This window comes from Perca flavescens, chromosome 14 (genome assembly GCF_004354835.1).
Source record: "Perca flavescens isolate YP-PL-M2 chromosome 14, PFLA_1.0, whole genome shotgun sequence".
Taxonomy (NCBI): domain Eukaryota; kingdom Metazoa; phylum Chordata; class Actinopteri; order Perciformes; family Percidae; genus Perca; species Perca flavescens.
In genome coordinates, this window is record NC_041344.1 from 3,074,840 (window position 1) to 3,091,730 (window position 16,891).

General features: G+C 45.9%; 2 protein-coding genes across 2 annotated transcripts; one reads left to right on the plus strand and one right to left on the minus strand.

Annotated features, from left to right (window-relative positions):
- Positions 1 to 1,110: 1,110 nt before the first annotated feature.
- On the minus strand, positions 1,111 to 4,132 carry LOC114568500 (zinc finger protein 91-like). The gene is made up of 2 exons (XM_028598115.1): positions 2,495 to 4,132; positions 1,111 to 2,293 (listed from the first exon to the last, which is right to left on the minus strand). Exons 1-2 carry the CDS (start codon positions 4,130 to 4,132, stop codon positions 1,475 to 1,477), a joined length of 2,457 nt encoding a protein of 818 aa, XP_028453916.1. The 3' UTR covers positions 1,111 to 1,474.
- A 9,835-nt stretch (positions 4,133 to 13,967) lies between these two features.
- Positions 13,968 to 15,967, plus strand: LOC114567649 (oocyte zinc finger protein XlCOF6.1; the record flags this gene model as incomplete). Its single annotated transcript, XM_028596756.1, has 2 exons — positions 13,968 to 14,003; positions 14,628 to 15,967. A coding segment is annotated over exon 2 (1,314 nt), but the record flags the coding sequence as incomplete, so codon positions are not given.
- Positions 15,968 to 16,891: the final 924 nt, after the last annotated feature.

The window sequence follows — 16,891 nt, forward strand, 5'->3', positions numbered from 1 at the left end:
ACGCACACACACACACACAACACATTTACTTATTCATAAAACACACTGCTGGATGACAAACAGGACTGAATGCTGCCGTCCATATTTCAAAGTTCTGTCAGTGGCACAAACAGAACTTTTACGGGAAGCCAACTGACGCTGAACATTTGTCCTATAGGCACCTGAATGCCTTTCCTGTGATAATGCCCCTTACTTCTATCATACTTCTTTCTCCTATTAAGTGAGATCACATGTTATGGTCATTTATTCCTAAAATGAACTGTTTCACATGAAACCTCAAATGCAGGATACTGATTGCATGAGATGAAGTTTGTCTGTATGAGTTTGTAAATGGCAGCCTGACATACTATTTCTCATCAAACTGTGATTAAATTCAGTAAATATACATCTGTTGCCACCCCATAAATATTTTTCTAGATCCGCCCCAGCCTATAGGGTTACACTGCAGCCCGGTTCACGGATCCCAACTGAGGCGGTCAACTTCATCCACTAAAAGTTCTGTTTCTGCCGCTGACAGACTCAGATTATTATTCTAAGTGTTTGACAACATTATAGAAAGGATCCCTACAGAGATAGACCTTTAAAACCTCTTTGAGACCTTTCTGTTTAACCAGAAACAGCTCTGAAGTCGCCAGCTCTAAACCCACCAGACTCCATGTAAAAAAAAACAATACTTGTGAAGCGCCTGGTGCAGGTGTGTTAAGGGCGTGTCCAAATCCATCCGCTGCTAGTTTGACGGCGCAAAAAAGTGTCCGTGCACCGGGCGCATGGTCCTAAAGGGTTGTCCTTAGTGTCTTCATTAATCAGAGGTGTGTTTTTGGGCGTAACATGCAATCAACCAATCAGAGATCATCTCCCATTCTCTTTAAAAGCCAGGCGCGTTTGGACCTTGGAGCATCGCTGTTATGATGGAGGATTTGCACCGTAATAATGTTATTTGTAATCTTCTGCATGTGTGTGTGCTGCTGTGCATCCCTGTGTGTGTGTGTGTGTGTGTGTGTGTGTGTGTGTGTGTGTGTGTGTGTGTGTGTGTGTGTGTGTGTGTGCTGCTGTGCGTCCCTGTGTGTGTAACAAGCATAGTGTGTGCGTGCTGTGCACGAGCCTATAGGAGCATTTTACTAATGCTCTGTTAAAATAACAATGAAACGCTGCGTTATTGACTTTAGACCAGGACAATGGCACGCTCACTTCCCGCTGCGTCAAGATAGCAATTCAAGAGCATTTGTTATTTAAACGACGTGGGCGCTGGACGGGAAATTGACAACCGCGTCGGTCTTAAACTAGCAAAGACACTTGTGTCTGGCTTTGCGCTGAGCTGGGTGCGAGATAGGGCCCTAAAACCCTTTGACATGCTTACATCTTTTGTGTTTAGCCAGCTACAGGCACTTTTGTTAGCATTTCAACCCTTAGTTGCCTGTCGTTCCCCCCCTCCCCTCCGGAGGGTGTGGCTTTGGGACACCACGCGACCACGTATCTATGCATGTCCATCGGAGGCCTCCCCGACACACTGGTGGTACTTGAGCTCTGTGTACCAAGCGAAGCCGTGGCCGCAGATGCTGCAGCTGTAGCGTTTCTCCACCGTGTGGACGGCCGCCATGTGCGACTGCATGCTCGCCTTGTGTGCGTACTTTTTCCCACAAACTGGGCACGGGAACGGCTTCTCCCCCGTGTGAGTCCTCATGTGGATCTTCAGGTGGGACCGGTATAGACACTTCAGGCCGCAAACGGAGCAGAAGAAGGCTCGCTCTCCTGTGTGATATTTGGTGTGGTTCTTCAGGTTGCAGAGGTTGAGGAACCTCTTCCCGCACTCCGGGCAGCCGAACGGCTTCCTCAGAGGGTCATCGCATCTCACGTCACGTTCGGAGCTGCCGTCGCTGTTGTTCGGAGAGTCTAAACCGGACTGAGGTTTCCTGTCGTCCTTCCAGAAGTCGCTGTCAACGCTGTCGTCGCCGCTTTCGGGTTTCCGACGTTCTCTGGTCTCCTTCCAAAAATCACTGTCGGCGCTGTCGTCCGTCTCCGGTTGTACAAGTGTACGTGGATGCGAGTTCCTGGATGGAGGCTCTGCCTTTCTGTTCTCCTCAGTTTCACCGTCAACGCATCGATGTTCTTGGAACTGCGGGCGCCGGGCAAATCTTTCGTTACAAAATCTGCAGCTGAATCGTTTCTCCCCTGCGTGGATTCTCGTGTGTCTCCTTAGAGTTGTCTTGCAGCCAAATCTCCTCCCACACTCGGAGCAGCTGAATGTTTCCTTACATGTTGAATCATGTTTCAGAGAGTTTAAAGCTGACTGAGGTTCTCTGGTCTCCTTCCAATCAGCACTGTCATCAGTCTCAGGATCAGAAGAGTCTCCAGTCTGGTTTTCAGTCTCTGGTTGTAAAAGTGGATGTGAGTTCCTGGCTGGTTCTGGTCCTCCACAGTCCTCTCCATCAGCTTCTGTTTCCGTGTGTTGAGTTTGTCTCTGATGAAGACTGTCGAGACTCTCCTTTGTGTGAACTTCCATGTGTTTGGTCAGATACCGTCGCCATGCAAATTCTTTCCCGCAGACGGCGCAGCTGAACTGCGTTTGCCTCGTGTGAATCCTCATGTGTTGGACCAACGCCTCGCTGTCGGCGAAAGCCGCGGCGCACACCGAGCAGCGGAAAGCCGCCTCCGCCGCGTGTGAACCGTCCCGCTTGGGAAACGTTTTGCCGCGAACTGAGCGACCTTTCAGCGCCGCGTGAAGTCTGATGGGAACCTGCAGCTGGTGCTTACGGTTATACCCTCTCCCCAACAGTCTGTGCCGCAGCTCCTCAGTGAAGCTTTTCTCAAAAACGCTGCCGCTGCTGAGCGCTTTCTCTCCCACGTGGACAGCTTTCCCACAAAATGATAGAGGTTTCTCTTCTGCGGGGGAGTTCTGGTGTGTCAGCAGAGTGTCGTCACATCTTTCCTGGCGCTCAGAAAAGCTGAAGGGTTTCTCTTTTGTATCCCCGGTAGAGATGTGCTCAGCTTTCAGCGCATCACGACCGGACTGAGGCTGCCTGCTCGGTTCCACACTTTGCTCGGCGCCGGCTGCAGTTCCAGTGTTACATCCATCCCTTACGTTTTTATTCCTCCGATAAGTGAACCCTGACTGATGTCGCCGGGTCTCTTTCCAAAACTCAGCATCAGCTTCAGTTTCGGGCGACGCTTCAGTCTTTCGATACGCACCCGCCGTTAAATGTCCAGCTGCCTCTGCTCCTCCGTAGTTCTCTCCATTAAAGCCGGCTCTTCTCCGCTGCGAGAACGCGCCGAGACACTTGTGCTTTTTGATCTGGAAGTGCCAAAAGAAGCGGCGGCCGCAGACGGCGCAGCTGAACGGCTTCACGCCGGAGTGCACCGCCATGTGCTGCGACATGATACCTCTCTGGGAGAACGTTTTGCCGCAGACGGAGCAGCTGTACGGCTTCTCGCCCGTGTGGGTTCTCATGTGTATCGCCAGGTGGGAACTGAACTGGCGTTTCTGGCCACAGATGGAGCACGTGAACAGTTTCTTTCCTTTGTGCATTCTCGTGTGGGTCACCAGGAGGTAATTGTTTGGAAACGTTGCGTCGCACTCGGAGCAGCTCAGCGGCTTCCGGCCCGCCTCGCTCCGTTTCCCGTGAAGCTCCGAGTGCTCGCCCACGCACTTGTGGGCTCTGAGCTGCGATGCCGCCCGGAATCTTTTCTTGCACGCGCCGCAGCTGAACGCTTTCAGCCCTGTGTGCGTCGCCATGTGGTATGTCACGCCTCCTTTGTTCCTGAACGTCTTCCCGCAGACGGAGCAGCTGAACGGCTTCTCTCCTGTGTGAGTCCTCAAGTGGTAGTCCAGCCCGGCTTTCTGCGTGAACGTTTTGCCACACAAAGAGCAGCGGAAAGGTTTCTCTCCTGTGTGCGTTCTCATGTGTATGTTCAGATTTCCCCTGTGTTTAAATGTCTTGGCACACACGGAGCAGCGGAATGGCTTTCCGTTGGGATCCTCGCACTCTTTTTCAGTTTCAGAAGAGTATGAAGTCTCGTCTTCAGTATCGCTTTCGAAATGTACATCTAGGTGTGAGTTCTTGGCTGGTTCTGGTACTCCACAGTCCTCTCTATCAGCTTCCTCTTTAATGTGCGGGGGCTCCTGCTTGACCCCCATGTGCAACCCTGTAAAATGTTCCTCTCCTGTGCGAGTTCTCATGTGTCTGTTCAGATTTGACTTGCAGTTAAATCTTCTCCCACACTCGGAGCAGCTGAATGTTTTCTTACATCTTGAATCATGTTTCAGAGAGTTTAAAGCTGACTGAGGTTCTCTGGTCTCCTTCCAATCAGCACTGTCATCAGTCTCAGGATCAGAAGAGTCTCCAGTCTGGTCTTCAGTCTCTGGTTGTAAAAGTGGATGTGAGTTCCTGGCTGGTTCTGGTCCTCCACAGTCCTCTCCATCAGCTTCTGTTTCCATGTGTTGAGTTTGTCTCTGATGAAGCTGTGAGGACTGAGCTTCCTCTTCATCATCTTCACTCTTCACAGGGACAGGAGTGAATGGGAACTTGGTGATATCAGCCTCCTCCAGCCCTTGAAGCTGCTCTCCCTCCTGACTGCTCCACAGTTCCTCCTGTTCCTCTTTAATGTGTGGGGGGGGCTCTGGCTCCTGCTGGTCCACACTGGAGCTACACTCCTGCTGCTCAGGGGGAACCTCTTCTTTAACCACCAACAGCTGCTCAACATCTGCAGGAAACAGGAAACACACATTGAGGAAAACTGGGACTTTAGACAAAACCTAAAAACAACCGCAACATTCAGGAGAACCGGGGCTATCATGATATGTACGCTGCAGGGATGTCACATGAATGTATAACTGTTATATGACTATAAAGACAAAACTAAATGAAAAATTGAATCTCACATAAAAGGTATTGAAATCACACAGATATCAATAATGTGTGAGGCTTTTGGAAGTGATTCTCCCAAGTCTTGGCAATCAGAGGAAAGAAAAATAAACACTATCTAACACAAATATAAAACTCCCCCCTGGTACGTCTAATTATTCATATTCCCTTTCCAGTGACTCATATTTCTGCTTGTACGTTACAGGAAGCTTTCAAAGCTGCAGTTTGAGTTTGATGAACAGATAATCTTCGGTGTTAGTCTTTTAAAGCAGTTAAAACTATGGATTGTCAAAACAGACACATGTCAGCAAAACTAAAACTATTTAACATGTATGTATTCTGTTGATTTGCAACCTTAACAGGCGTATTAGGGGTGGGGTGTGGGAATCAATTTATCAATGTATCGTGTTTTTGACTGACCTAAATGTTATCTGTTAAGGCCCGTAGTCAGCGTAGTGGAAGGGAGGGGATAGGGGGGGTTCTTTTGGCAGTTTTCCCTCATTTGGAATTTAATTATGAGGCTCAAATAGTTCATTATGGTGACTTTATTATGGTATTTATGCACTAGTTTGTGCTGGATTAGTCTGCTGGTATCTTAACCACAGGGCTCGAGAGTGCGACAAAAAATTTGTAAGGGTGCGACTAAGATTTTTCCCAGGTCGCACCGGTGCACCTAAGGTCCTCGCATCCGCTGCCTCTCCACTAACGAAGCGATGTCGTTTATATCGATATTGTTTAATGTTGCGTTACATGACCCATTCCTTCTGGAAAGCCGTGCCTGTGTTTGGATCTCTCCCACACACACACACACACACACACACACACACACACACACACACACACACACACACACACACACACACACACACACACACACACACAGAGAGAGTTTGACTGTACTGACGGATTTATATTTATTCATATAAATTTTATGTATTTCGTAAATATATTTCGAGATATGAAATAATTTCATTGATCCTCAGAGGGGAAACTCTTACTGCCTTTCCTGTCTTTTCTCTTCTACGTGTGACAAAATAAATAAATTGGCTAATTCTGGCATTTTTTCCCCATGTGTAATCATGCTTTTTTATTCATTTGCACTGCCCCCCCTTTCTTAAAGGGGTGATAGAATGCAAAACTGATTTCACCCTGTCATAGTTGAACAACTATGTGGGTAAATAGGACATACATAGAAGCTCAAAGTCCCACTGACACCCCTTTACTATGAACATCTCATATTTTGAAACGGGCGAATTTCAACAAAGCTGGAAGTTGACGTCAACCTCCCAAAAACCGGAGCCCATGGGTGTATTAAGAGAACAGTCACGCCCCAACATTTAGGCTACACAACTGACCTGAGATCAGGTAGTCTTCTGAATCTAGGTCACGCAGATCTCTGCTATTCCATTACAAAATTCACTTCTGAAACTTTTTTATGAGAGAAATCAACTATGCAAGGCTCAAATGTGGGCCGTTTTACAGAAAATGGATGGCTAATTTCAAATTTTGTCCTACTGTGTGTTGGAGGTCAGCGCCGGTGCTGCCTGTGTTGCTGCCTCGCCGCCCGGCCTGCCTTCCTCCCCCCCCGCCCCGACCTGCTCTGAGGTACTGGGAGCTCCGTCACGACTGGCTCTCCATACCCACGCAAAGTCACCGTCTCTTGGGGTAATAGACAACCAAATGCCCCTGTTCTGACAGAGTTCCAGGGCCTGCAACTCCCCTCTTCCTGCTAGCTAAATGCCCGTGTGTAATTATAACGTGTTGAGTTATTTAAAAAAACAATTGGGGAAATAAACGCCGCTTGTCCGCGAGTCTCATTGATAGAGCCGGCGGCTGGATGGAGCTCTATCAATGAGAGCTAGCTAGCCTCCTCTTAGAATTCACAAATATTCATTTACTTGAAATCGGACACCGTTGTTATCTTTATAAAACATTTAGTTAGATGTTGTATACGTGGCGTGACGAAATTCAAACTGTAAATATACTCGGAATTACGCCGAAAATGAAGCTAACTATCCGTGATTTGTAGCTACAAACGGGTTACCTCCAGCAGCAGGCTCTATCAATGGGACTCGCGGACAAGCGGCGTTTATTTCCCCAATCGTTTGTTTAAATAACAACACATTATAATTACACACATTAAAAGATTAACTGGAACCTGTGGTAAGAGATTGCTGGCGTAACAAGCTCTCTGACCACGCTCTCACTCACATACACCGGGCATTTAGCTAGCAGGAAGAGGGGAGCTGCAGGCTTGGACAGTACATAAGGTTGCAGGCCCCTGGAGCTCTGTCAGGGCAGGGGCATTTGGATGTCTATTGGCGCAAAAAAAACAGTGACTTTGCGCGGGTATGGAGTGCTGTGGGCTGCCGTGACGGAGCTCCAAGTACCTCACAGCAGGCCGGGGTCTGTATATAGTTGATTTCTCGCTAAAAAAAAAGTCTCAGAAGTGAATTTAATAACGAAATAGCCCGATAAACAATGTATAACTTTGCAGTGTCTGAAATATGAGCCCTGCTGTCGAGTCTCCCATGTGTTTCTATGTAGTTTACTCAAACCAATCAGCACATAGCTCATTCTGAATATTCATGAGCATACCATATTTGGAAGAAAAGCACTTGTTCCATATAGAGCCATATTCACAGGGTAGTTAAGGGCCTAATAAAATAGCATTTGGGCAATTTTCAGCCCAACCAATGTTACATACCCCATTAGGAGACCTCAAGGAACAGTGTAAAATACCCTATATAATCATTCTATCACCCCTGTAAATGAACGGAGTAATGAGATGGAGTTGTACTTTCTGTCCACTAGATGGAGCCAATGAGCTGGAGATCAGCAGCAGCACATCACAGAGTAGAGAATCACTGGCTACAGGCATACACTCACACAGACAGAATATATTTACTGCAATGTTAATATGCTTACCAAGATCATGTACCACACACACGCACGAACACAGACATGCATACACTCACACAGAGAGACACACAGACATACACACACACTCTCACACAGACACACAAAAGCACACACACACAGACATGCATACACTCACACAGACACACACAGACACACACAGACACACACACACACACACAGAGACACTCACATGGACAGACACACACACAGACACACACTTCAACCCGTGTGTCCCGGATGTAAAGTGTGTTGTTATAAATGTGCACACACACATGCACTAGTTTGTAAATGTGCACACACACATGCACTAGTTTGTGCTGGATTAGTCTGTTGGTATCTTAACCAGCACCGAAAATATTTCCTACAATGTTGTTAATATGCTTACCAAGACGCACGCGCGCGCGCACACACACACACACACACACACACACACACACACACACACACACACACACACACACACACACACACACACACACAGTTGTTTTAAATGTGTTGTAGATGCTAACGTTAGCTTAGCAAAAACAACAGTATCAGAGGCTACAGCTGTTTTCCAACCTGCTTCTCTCCGCAGCTTCATCACATCCGGGCTCCTTTTCATGTCCAATCAGATGTCCGCGAGCCGCGGTCTGAACACACCTCTCATATCCTGAATGATCGAGTCAAAGGAGACGAAATAAAACCGTTTCTGTGCTTATTTACGCTCAAGAGACATGCTAACACCAACACAGGCTATGCTAACTGTGTTCAGTCGGAAAGAAGCGGAAACAAAAACACAACTTCCGCCACATGCTTCTGGCTTTCAGAATAAAAGCATTTACAACGTTCTGTTGAGTTAAACAGATTGGTTGGTCGTGTTAACCTTTGTGTTGTCCTTGGGTCAAAATTGACTCGTTTTAAACGTTTTCTTACATCAAAAATATGGGTTTCTTTCAACCACATTGTCCAAAGATAAAATGGATAAAAAAAATAATGATTACTTTCATTGAACTTTGGGTGTTTTGTTCAACTTCATAGCATTTGAAAAAAATATTTTCATGGTTTCAAAACCATTTCCTGACTAAACTATGACAGATAAGCCAGTCGGTTATCCACTCAACATCCCCTGATCTTAACTCTTATAGTCAAAATAATTCATAATTTTTGCTTTTTTTCAACTCAAAAATTAGATATAATGTCATACAAATTAGATATAATGTCATAAACACATCCTGCACGCACTCTCTTTAACCTCCTCCCCTCTGGCAGACGCTACAGATCCCTGCAGCACACAAAAACAACCAGACATAAGAACAGCTTCTGTCCCTCTTCCATCACTCTACTGAACTGTAGATAAGTGGGCTCATCCCCACTTTGGCCACTCACCCACTTTATCTACACATTACTTATCATTCCAACATTCATTTTGCACACCACTTTGCACTATTACTTTTTGCACTTTACATCCCACTCCATGTGTACTTGTCTTGATATTATGTCTTATTTGTAGATTATGTTGATATGTGCCTATATGTATATTGTTGTCTCTATTGTACACTCTATTTACATAACCTGATGTATAGATATCTGAGTCAGGAAACGACGTTGGCTAACCCTGTACGCAGTTCAGTCCGATTTTCTTCCACACCGTGGAACCAATGGCGAACATGTCTGTATGTTAGACGCTGAACATTGCGGAAGACTTTGTATTTTTATGTTTTTACTCTGTGTGTTTCTTATTGTGATGGATCCCCCTGGGTCTGAAATAAATAATAAAGTCTATTGTACAGTATGTGTCTATATTACTATTTGTGTACAATGTTTACTACTACGTCTACATGTCTATTTGTTGAATGTAAAGAGAGTTAACGCCTACCGAAGTCTATTTGGATCCACAAGGACAACAAGTGGATGACAACACAGGTTAACAGGATCAGATCAGATCAGTGGTGGAATGTAACGGAGTACATTTAAGGAAGTTTGCAGTGTTTTCCCTCACTTTGTGGAATACTTATGGGTCATATCTGGCGGGGGTTTTAGGCATCTTTCCTCAAGAAAATGTATTGTCTTTAAATTATAAAAAAAACATGCCATAGTATACCTGTGTGTCTTTGTGGTAGTTTTGAGTCTCTTTTTTCACATTATTTTGGACCGTTTACCCAGAAACAACTCTGAAGTCGCTAGCTCTAAACACACCAGACTCCATTTAAAAAACAATACTTTTAGCGTGTATAGAGCCAACATATTTTCACATGTAAATCGGTAAACTATGGGTTTATTTCAACCAAAACTAGAGTTGTGATGATTGGAAACTTCGAAAGACGACCGAAAACGGCTATTCATAGTTTTATTTTGTTTCTGTCGACATTGAGTGAAGTGTGTTTTACGATGCTAAAATCACTGATTATTTACATGGAGTTTGGTCGGTTTAGCGAACGCAATTTCGCGGATGTTTTTAGGTTTCAAAAAAGGATCTTACTCTTTAACAGAAAGGTCAATCTCCTTAGAAATCCTCTAAACATAAATACAAGCTGCACAATTGTCCTATTAACACACATTGTAGCTTGTTTCTCCGCTGCCGACTGCAGCGATCTCTCTTAATACCAGACCAATGTCAAAGATTGTTGTTCCCCATCAGTCACTTGGACACAAAAACATAGGCAAATAGGATCCAGGTTGAAAACGTTTTAATTCAATTCAATTTTATTTATAGTATCAAATCATAACAAGAATTATCTCAAGACACTTTACAGATAGAGTAGGTCTAGACCACACCCTATAATTTACAAAGACCCAACAATTCCAGTAAATCCCCCAAGAGCATGCATTCAGTGCGACTGTGGCGAGGAAAAACTCCCTTTTAGGGAGAAACCTTGGGTGGTCAGGAAAACTTCCTTTTTAGGGATAAACCTCAGACAGAGTAGCCTAGTGCATAGGCACACTGTGTGTGTGTGTGTGTGTGTGTGTGTGTGTGTGTGTGTGTGTGTGTGTGTGTGTGTGTGTGTGTGTGTGTGTGTGTGTGTGTGTGTGTGTGTGTGTGTGTGTGTGTTCCATCAGAGCCCCAGTGTGTCTGACTCTGAATCGAGTTGTGGTGCGTTTACTGAGACAGGAGGTAAAATGTGTAAAGTCCAGATGCTGAGAGCGTTGGTGGAGCAGCGACTAACTGCGGCTGCTGAAGAGATATTTGGGCTGTTTGAAAGAACGATAGCAGAGTACGAGGAGGAACTTTGTCGTTCAAAAGAGGAGAACGAGCGACAACGGGAGCTACAGGACGCTGTTTACAACCCTCAGCTTCGGCTACACAGAGCAGGTTTGGTCATTAAACCTTCAGTTGATCTTTCTCTCCTTCCTGGGATCTCTTCTCTCAGCGACGATATGACGATAGGACGTATGGAAATAAGCATTTGCTCATAAGATCTATTGTAATCTTCGCTCTTCAACAGGCCGTGGCCAAATCCACCAGACTCCATGCAAATAATTGTCATTTTAACATCGTAAAACACACTGTATTCAAAGTGGACAGAAAAAAAAAATAAAACTACCAAAAGCCGTCTTGGTTCATCTTTCCACTGTGCCAACAATCACCACTCTGGTTTGGTTGAAATTAACCCTTAATTCACCTATTTACATGTGGAGATATGCTGGCTCTATACACGCTAAAAGTCCTGATTATTTACATGGAGTCTGGTGGGTTCGGTGATGGTGACGTCGGGGCTGTTTTTCTTTTCTCTCCTCCCTCTAACGGTTACGTTGTTTACGTTATTTACGTTCTCTACGTAGCCCAGGAAATTCGACGTGTAACGTTCGATCCGTGGTAACGTAGCATAGCTCACAGGGGAATTTCAGGTTTTATTTTTAATTTCTGATGATGATAGAGGACTTTTGGGAAGAAGCAGGTCAAGGAAACCGTGTCAAAGTGCATTCATATAAACCTGGAAATAAGACAAATAGAGACGTCGGACGGATTCAAGTCCCTCGGTTGTTTCTGCCCCGGAACACAGTTAGCTTAGCATGTCTGCTGAGGGTAAACACTGACAGAAACCGTTGTTATTGGTGTGTGGAAAATGTCCAGATGTCAGGCTCTGACACAGTGGTCCAAACCGCGGCTCGAAGACAGCTGAGTGGACGTTTTCAGACATACGTATCCGGATATTAAACATGGAGCTGCGGAGAAAAGCAGGTTAGTGTCTGCAGCATTAGCTCCAAACTCACAACTACAGCATCGTGCTGGAACATAACAAATATATAATGTAACACACTAAGAGCCGATTGATTGTGTGTGTGTGTGTGTGTGTGTGTGTGTGTGTGTGTGTGTGTGTGTGTGTGTGTGTGTGTGTGTGTGTGTGTGTGTGTGTGTATAATCACTGGAAGTTGTGCAGTTGAGTTTGTTCTTCCCTGTATTGAGTCAAATGAAAACAACCTTTCTCAAATTTTTATATATATGCGCGTTTTGTAGCTACAGAGTTAAGTACAGTAGACAGAGGATAGTTGTAACATATTTGACATTTGTCTGTATCTGATGTGGCAGTAGCTCAGTCCATAGGGACTTGGGTTGGGAACCGGAGGGTCGCTGATTCAAGTCCCAGTGCGGAGCAAAGTACAGCGTGTGAATTGGTAGCTGGAGAGATGCCCGTTCACCTCCTGGGCACTGCCAGGTGCTCTTGAGTACGGAGCAAGGCACCGTACCCCCCAGCCGCTCAGGGTGCTGGTCCAGCACTGGCAGCCCACTCACTCTGACATCTGCATGTGTGTGTGTGTGTGTGTGTATTTCAGGCCTTTGTGTGTAGTGATTTTTTTGTGTAAATTGTGATTTCCCCACTGGGGATCAATAAAGAGTATAAATATAAATAAATAAAATAAATCTTGGAGCTCTTTTAAGCCAGCACGTTCAAAATTGGAAACAAACTAGTTCTATGTGTCTGCTATTAAATGGTGTAGCTCAGGGGTGTCAAACTAAACTACCCTAAGGGCCAGCGAGAGCGAGAGAGCGAGAGAGCGAGAGAGAGCGAGAGAGCGAGCGAGAGCGAGAGCGAGAGCGCGAGAGAGCGAGAGAGCGAGAGAGATGTGGTAGTAGTTCAGGGTTTTCCCTACCATTATAAGCCGCAGCACCCAACTTGTTTGAGCCAAATGAATGTAAAATCAATTTAGTCTTTTACAGTGTTATTTATGTATTATCTGCTCTAGCTTTTCCAATGTTTTAGACACAGATATGGAAAAAAAGAGTCAAATTATGTGAAATTGCAATTTTTTTTTTTTTTTATTGAGAAATTTAACTTTTTTTTAAAAATGTGATCCATAAAATCCCCTGCCAAATGCAAACCTACAGTGAGTCTTACACACACAGCCTTCAACTCTACATTTTTCTGAATGTTCGCTCTGCTAGAATACAAAAAAAAATATAATGTAATGTACACCGTCTGACAGAAAAGATGGCTCGACTTTTGAGAGACGTGACACGGCTGAGTGTGAAGCTGTTTGATGCTCAGTAGTCTCATGTCTAGACCTTCCTCCACAGTGCTGCGGAGGAGATTCAGAGACAGCATTCCTGGATAGGAGACAAACGTGCTCCGGTTTATTGGCATTTCTTTAAACCAATCAAAATCGTCTCGGGCGGTGCTAAGCGTCGGACGGAGCCACGGTGCCTCTGCAAAATAGTCTCAGGAAGGAACTGGTTTTGGTGGAACATGTGTACATTCAAAAGTAGTTTTAAATTGTGCAACAGAGAACTCAGATTGGACAGATAGTCTAGCTAGCTGTCTGGATTTACCCTGCAGAGATCTGAGGAGCAGTTAACCATAGTCCTCACAAATCCACCGGAGGTTAGAACGCCAACACAAAGAAAGAGGAAGAGGACAGACATCCGGACCAAATGAGGGACGTTCGGCAGAATTTCGGCGGCACCGGAGAAATCCCGGAAGTGGAACTTCTTGGATGTAGACTAGATGCTCCGTGATCTGCAGATAGGCTGTGGTTTTAATGCAACATCTCTCAATGTGCGTTTCCTGTTTCCTGCAGATGTTGAGCAGCTGTTGGTGGTTAAAGAAGAGGTTCCCCCTGAGCAGCAGGAGTGTAGCTCCAGTGTGGACCAGCAGGAGCCAGAGCCCCCCCCACACATTAAAGAGGAACAGGAGGAACTGTGCAGCAGTCAGGAGGGAGAGCAGCTTCAAGGGCTGGAGGAGGCTGATATCACCAAGTTCCCATTCACTCCTGTCCCTGTGAAGAGTGAAGATGATGAAGAGGAAGGTAGGAACAACGTGGGCGCTGTTATTTAACCTTTGTGTTGTCCTCCTGGGTAAAATAAAACCCTTTTTTAGACTATTTTTGAAGTTTATATGCATTTATATGAACATTTTACCTAATTTTGAGTTTAAAAAACCCTGAAGTAATGTATTTTGACGAATGTTACGATTTTAGTCTCTTAATTGTTTTTTCAAATGCTATAAAATTAAAAAAATTAATTGAAAGTAATCAGTGAACTGATCCTTAAATTTTACCTGCGAAGAGTAAATGTTGTATGGAACCATTCATATTATTTTTGGGCAATTTGGTTGAAAGAAACCCAAATTTCTGATGTCGAAACTTTGAAAAAAGGGTCAAATTTTGACCCAAGAACAATAGCAGGGTGGATAGGTTTTTAGGTTTTTAGGGGGAACTGAAACAATCCGCAAAAGTCAAGAGCATGCAAGTTCAAGTGAAGCTGGTTTATTTTATCTTAAGAGTGGAAAACACGACTGAACAGTTTCTGAAGGATCTAGCATGGAAATGTCATGTTCTAACTTTCATTACGTTACGGTGAAAGAAAGCGTTTGCTACGCAGCTACCGCTGACCCCCTAATGAAATAGTTTTCTTTTCTCTCACTTGAACAGGGCTTCAACAGAGACAGTCTGAACACATGGAAACAGAAGCTGATGGAGAGGACTGGGGAGGACCAGAACCACTCTTACAGCCAGAGACTGATGACAGCGTCGACAGCGACGTTTGGAAGGACGACGGCGAAAGTCGGTCAGGTTTAAACTCTCTGGAACGTGAGGAAGTTCCCGTCTGTGATGGCAAAGAGTCATTTAGCTGTTTTGAGTGTGGGAAAAGATTTGGAACAAAGCAACATCTGAAGAGACACATGAAGTCCCACACTGGAGAAAAAGCTTTCAGCTGCTCGGTTTGTGGTAAAATATTCATACAGAAGGTGCAACTGACGGAGCACATGAGAACGCACACGGGCGAAAAGCCTTTCAGCTGTTCGGTGTGTCAGAAAGCGTTCGCACGCAGGCAGCATTTACAGAGACACGCGATGATCCACACGGGAGAGAAGCCTTTCAGCTGCTCCGTTTGCGACCAGGGAGTCTTGAGCAAAGAACACCTGAAGACGCACATGAGGACGCACACGGGCGAGAGACCGTTCAGCTGCTCGGTGTGCGGCAAAGCTTTCATCGGAAGTGGGAACCTGAAAAGACACATGAGGAATCACACGGGGGAAAAGCCTTTCAGCTGCTCGGTATGCGACAAAAGCTTCGGGCAGAAGGTGCAACTGACGCAGCACATGAGGGTCCACACGGGAGACAAGCCCTGCGTCTGCTCGGTCTGTGATCTGAGGACTCTGAGTGAGGCGCATCTGAAGGTGCACATGAGAACGCACACGGGCGAGAAGCCGTTCAGCTGCTCGTTTTGCGGCAAAGGTTTCACCCAGGCCGGGAACCTGACGCACCACATGAGAGTCCACACGGGGGAGAAGCGATTCAGCTGCAACGTTTGTGACAAGACGTTTGCCTGGCTGAGTCAGGTAAAAACTCACAAATGTGTCGGTCGTCCGTGCTCACAGCAAACTCAAACGGAGGAGGACAGAGAGGCAGAGCCTCCGGCCAGCAGAGACACTCAACACATGGGAACAGAAGCTGATGGAGAGGACTGTGGAGGACCAGAACCAGCCAGGAACTCACATCCACTTTTACAACCAGAGACTGAAGACCAGACTGGAGACTCTTCTGAACCGGAGACTGGTGACAGTGTGCGTCTATCAGGTTCAAACTCTCTCAAACATGACCAGTTCTCTCAGAGCGATGAAAAATTTAACAACACTACCCTGCAGATCAACAAAAGGAGTCAAACAGGAGAGGGACATTTTACAGAAGCAGGAAGTCTGAGGAGACACATTAAAGAGGAACAGGAGGAACTGTGGAGCAGTCAGGAGGGAGAGCAGCTTCAAGGGCTGGAGGAGGCTGATGTCACCAAGTTCCCATTCAATCCTGTCCCTGTGAAGAGTGAAGATGATGAAGAGGAAGCTCAGTCCTCACAGCTTCATCAGAGACAAACTCAACACATGGAAACAGAAGGTAATTGTGACGTTTTGAAGGAGAGCGGAGAACCTCCGTCAGGTTTGAGAAGTCATGTTAACGCTTGTAGACAAATAATCAGTGCAACTTTCTTCTGTTATCTGAGCCGGTGGAAGCATGTAGATGTTAAACAGAAGAGGCCCCAGGATTTCATATTTATCCGTTCAGATGTTTATCTGTAGACACAAAGTAGTCCCTGTTCTTTAAGTAGGATTCAAACCACACCAGACAATTAAATAACAATAAGTAAAGCCTCAGGTATAATTGTCTTTACAGCACTCGGGCTGAAAGTTAGAATGCAGAAACGTGAAGTACCAGTTTATTTTACCATGTAAAGAGATTTGAAAAGAGACTCTGTACTGTTGATGCTGTCTCTCTCTGTGTCTGTGTTAACGTCTCTCTCAATGTGCCAGAGATGGCGCCGTTAAACCCGGCACTCTCATCCACCGCGGCGGCTTCAGCTCCCCGTTCTCCCGACGACGTTTCAATTCCCCGGCAGCATCCGGACGTGGAGATCCGCGACGTGACACCGGAGGATCACCTGACGCTGCTCAGGATGAGCCAGGGCCGGGCGGATCGCTACGGCTGCTTGCTGTTCCGGTTCGTCACCCCGGAGGAGAAATACCGGGCGTGGTGCGTCACCACAAACTGGGACGGGTCCAGAGAGAAGTGGGCGCTCCCGGGGAACCTGAAGGAGTTTCTCCTGAGCACCCTGCGTCAGAGGTTCCCCCCCGCGGCGGCGGCGACAGAGGAGAAGATGCTGATCGACCGTGTCAACGAGGTGCTAAGGACGGCGCGGCAGT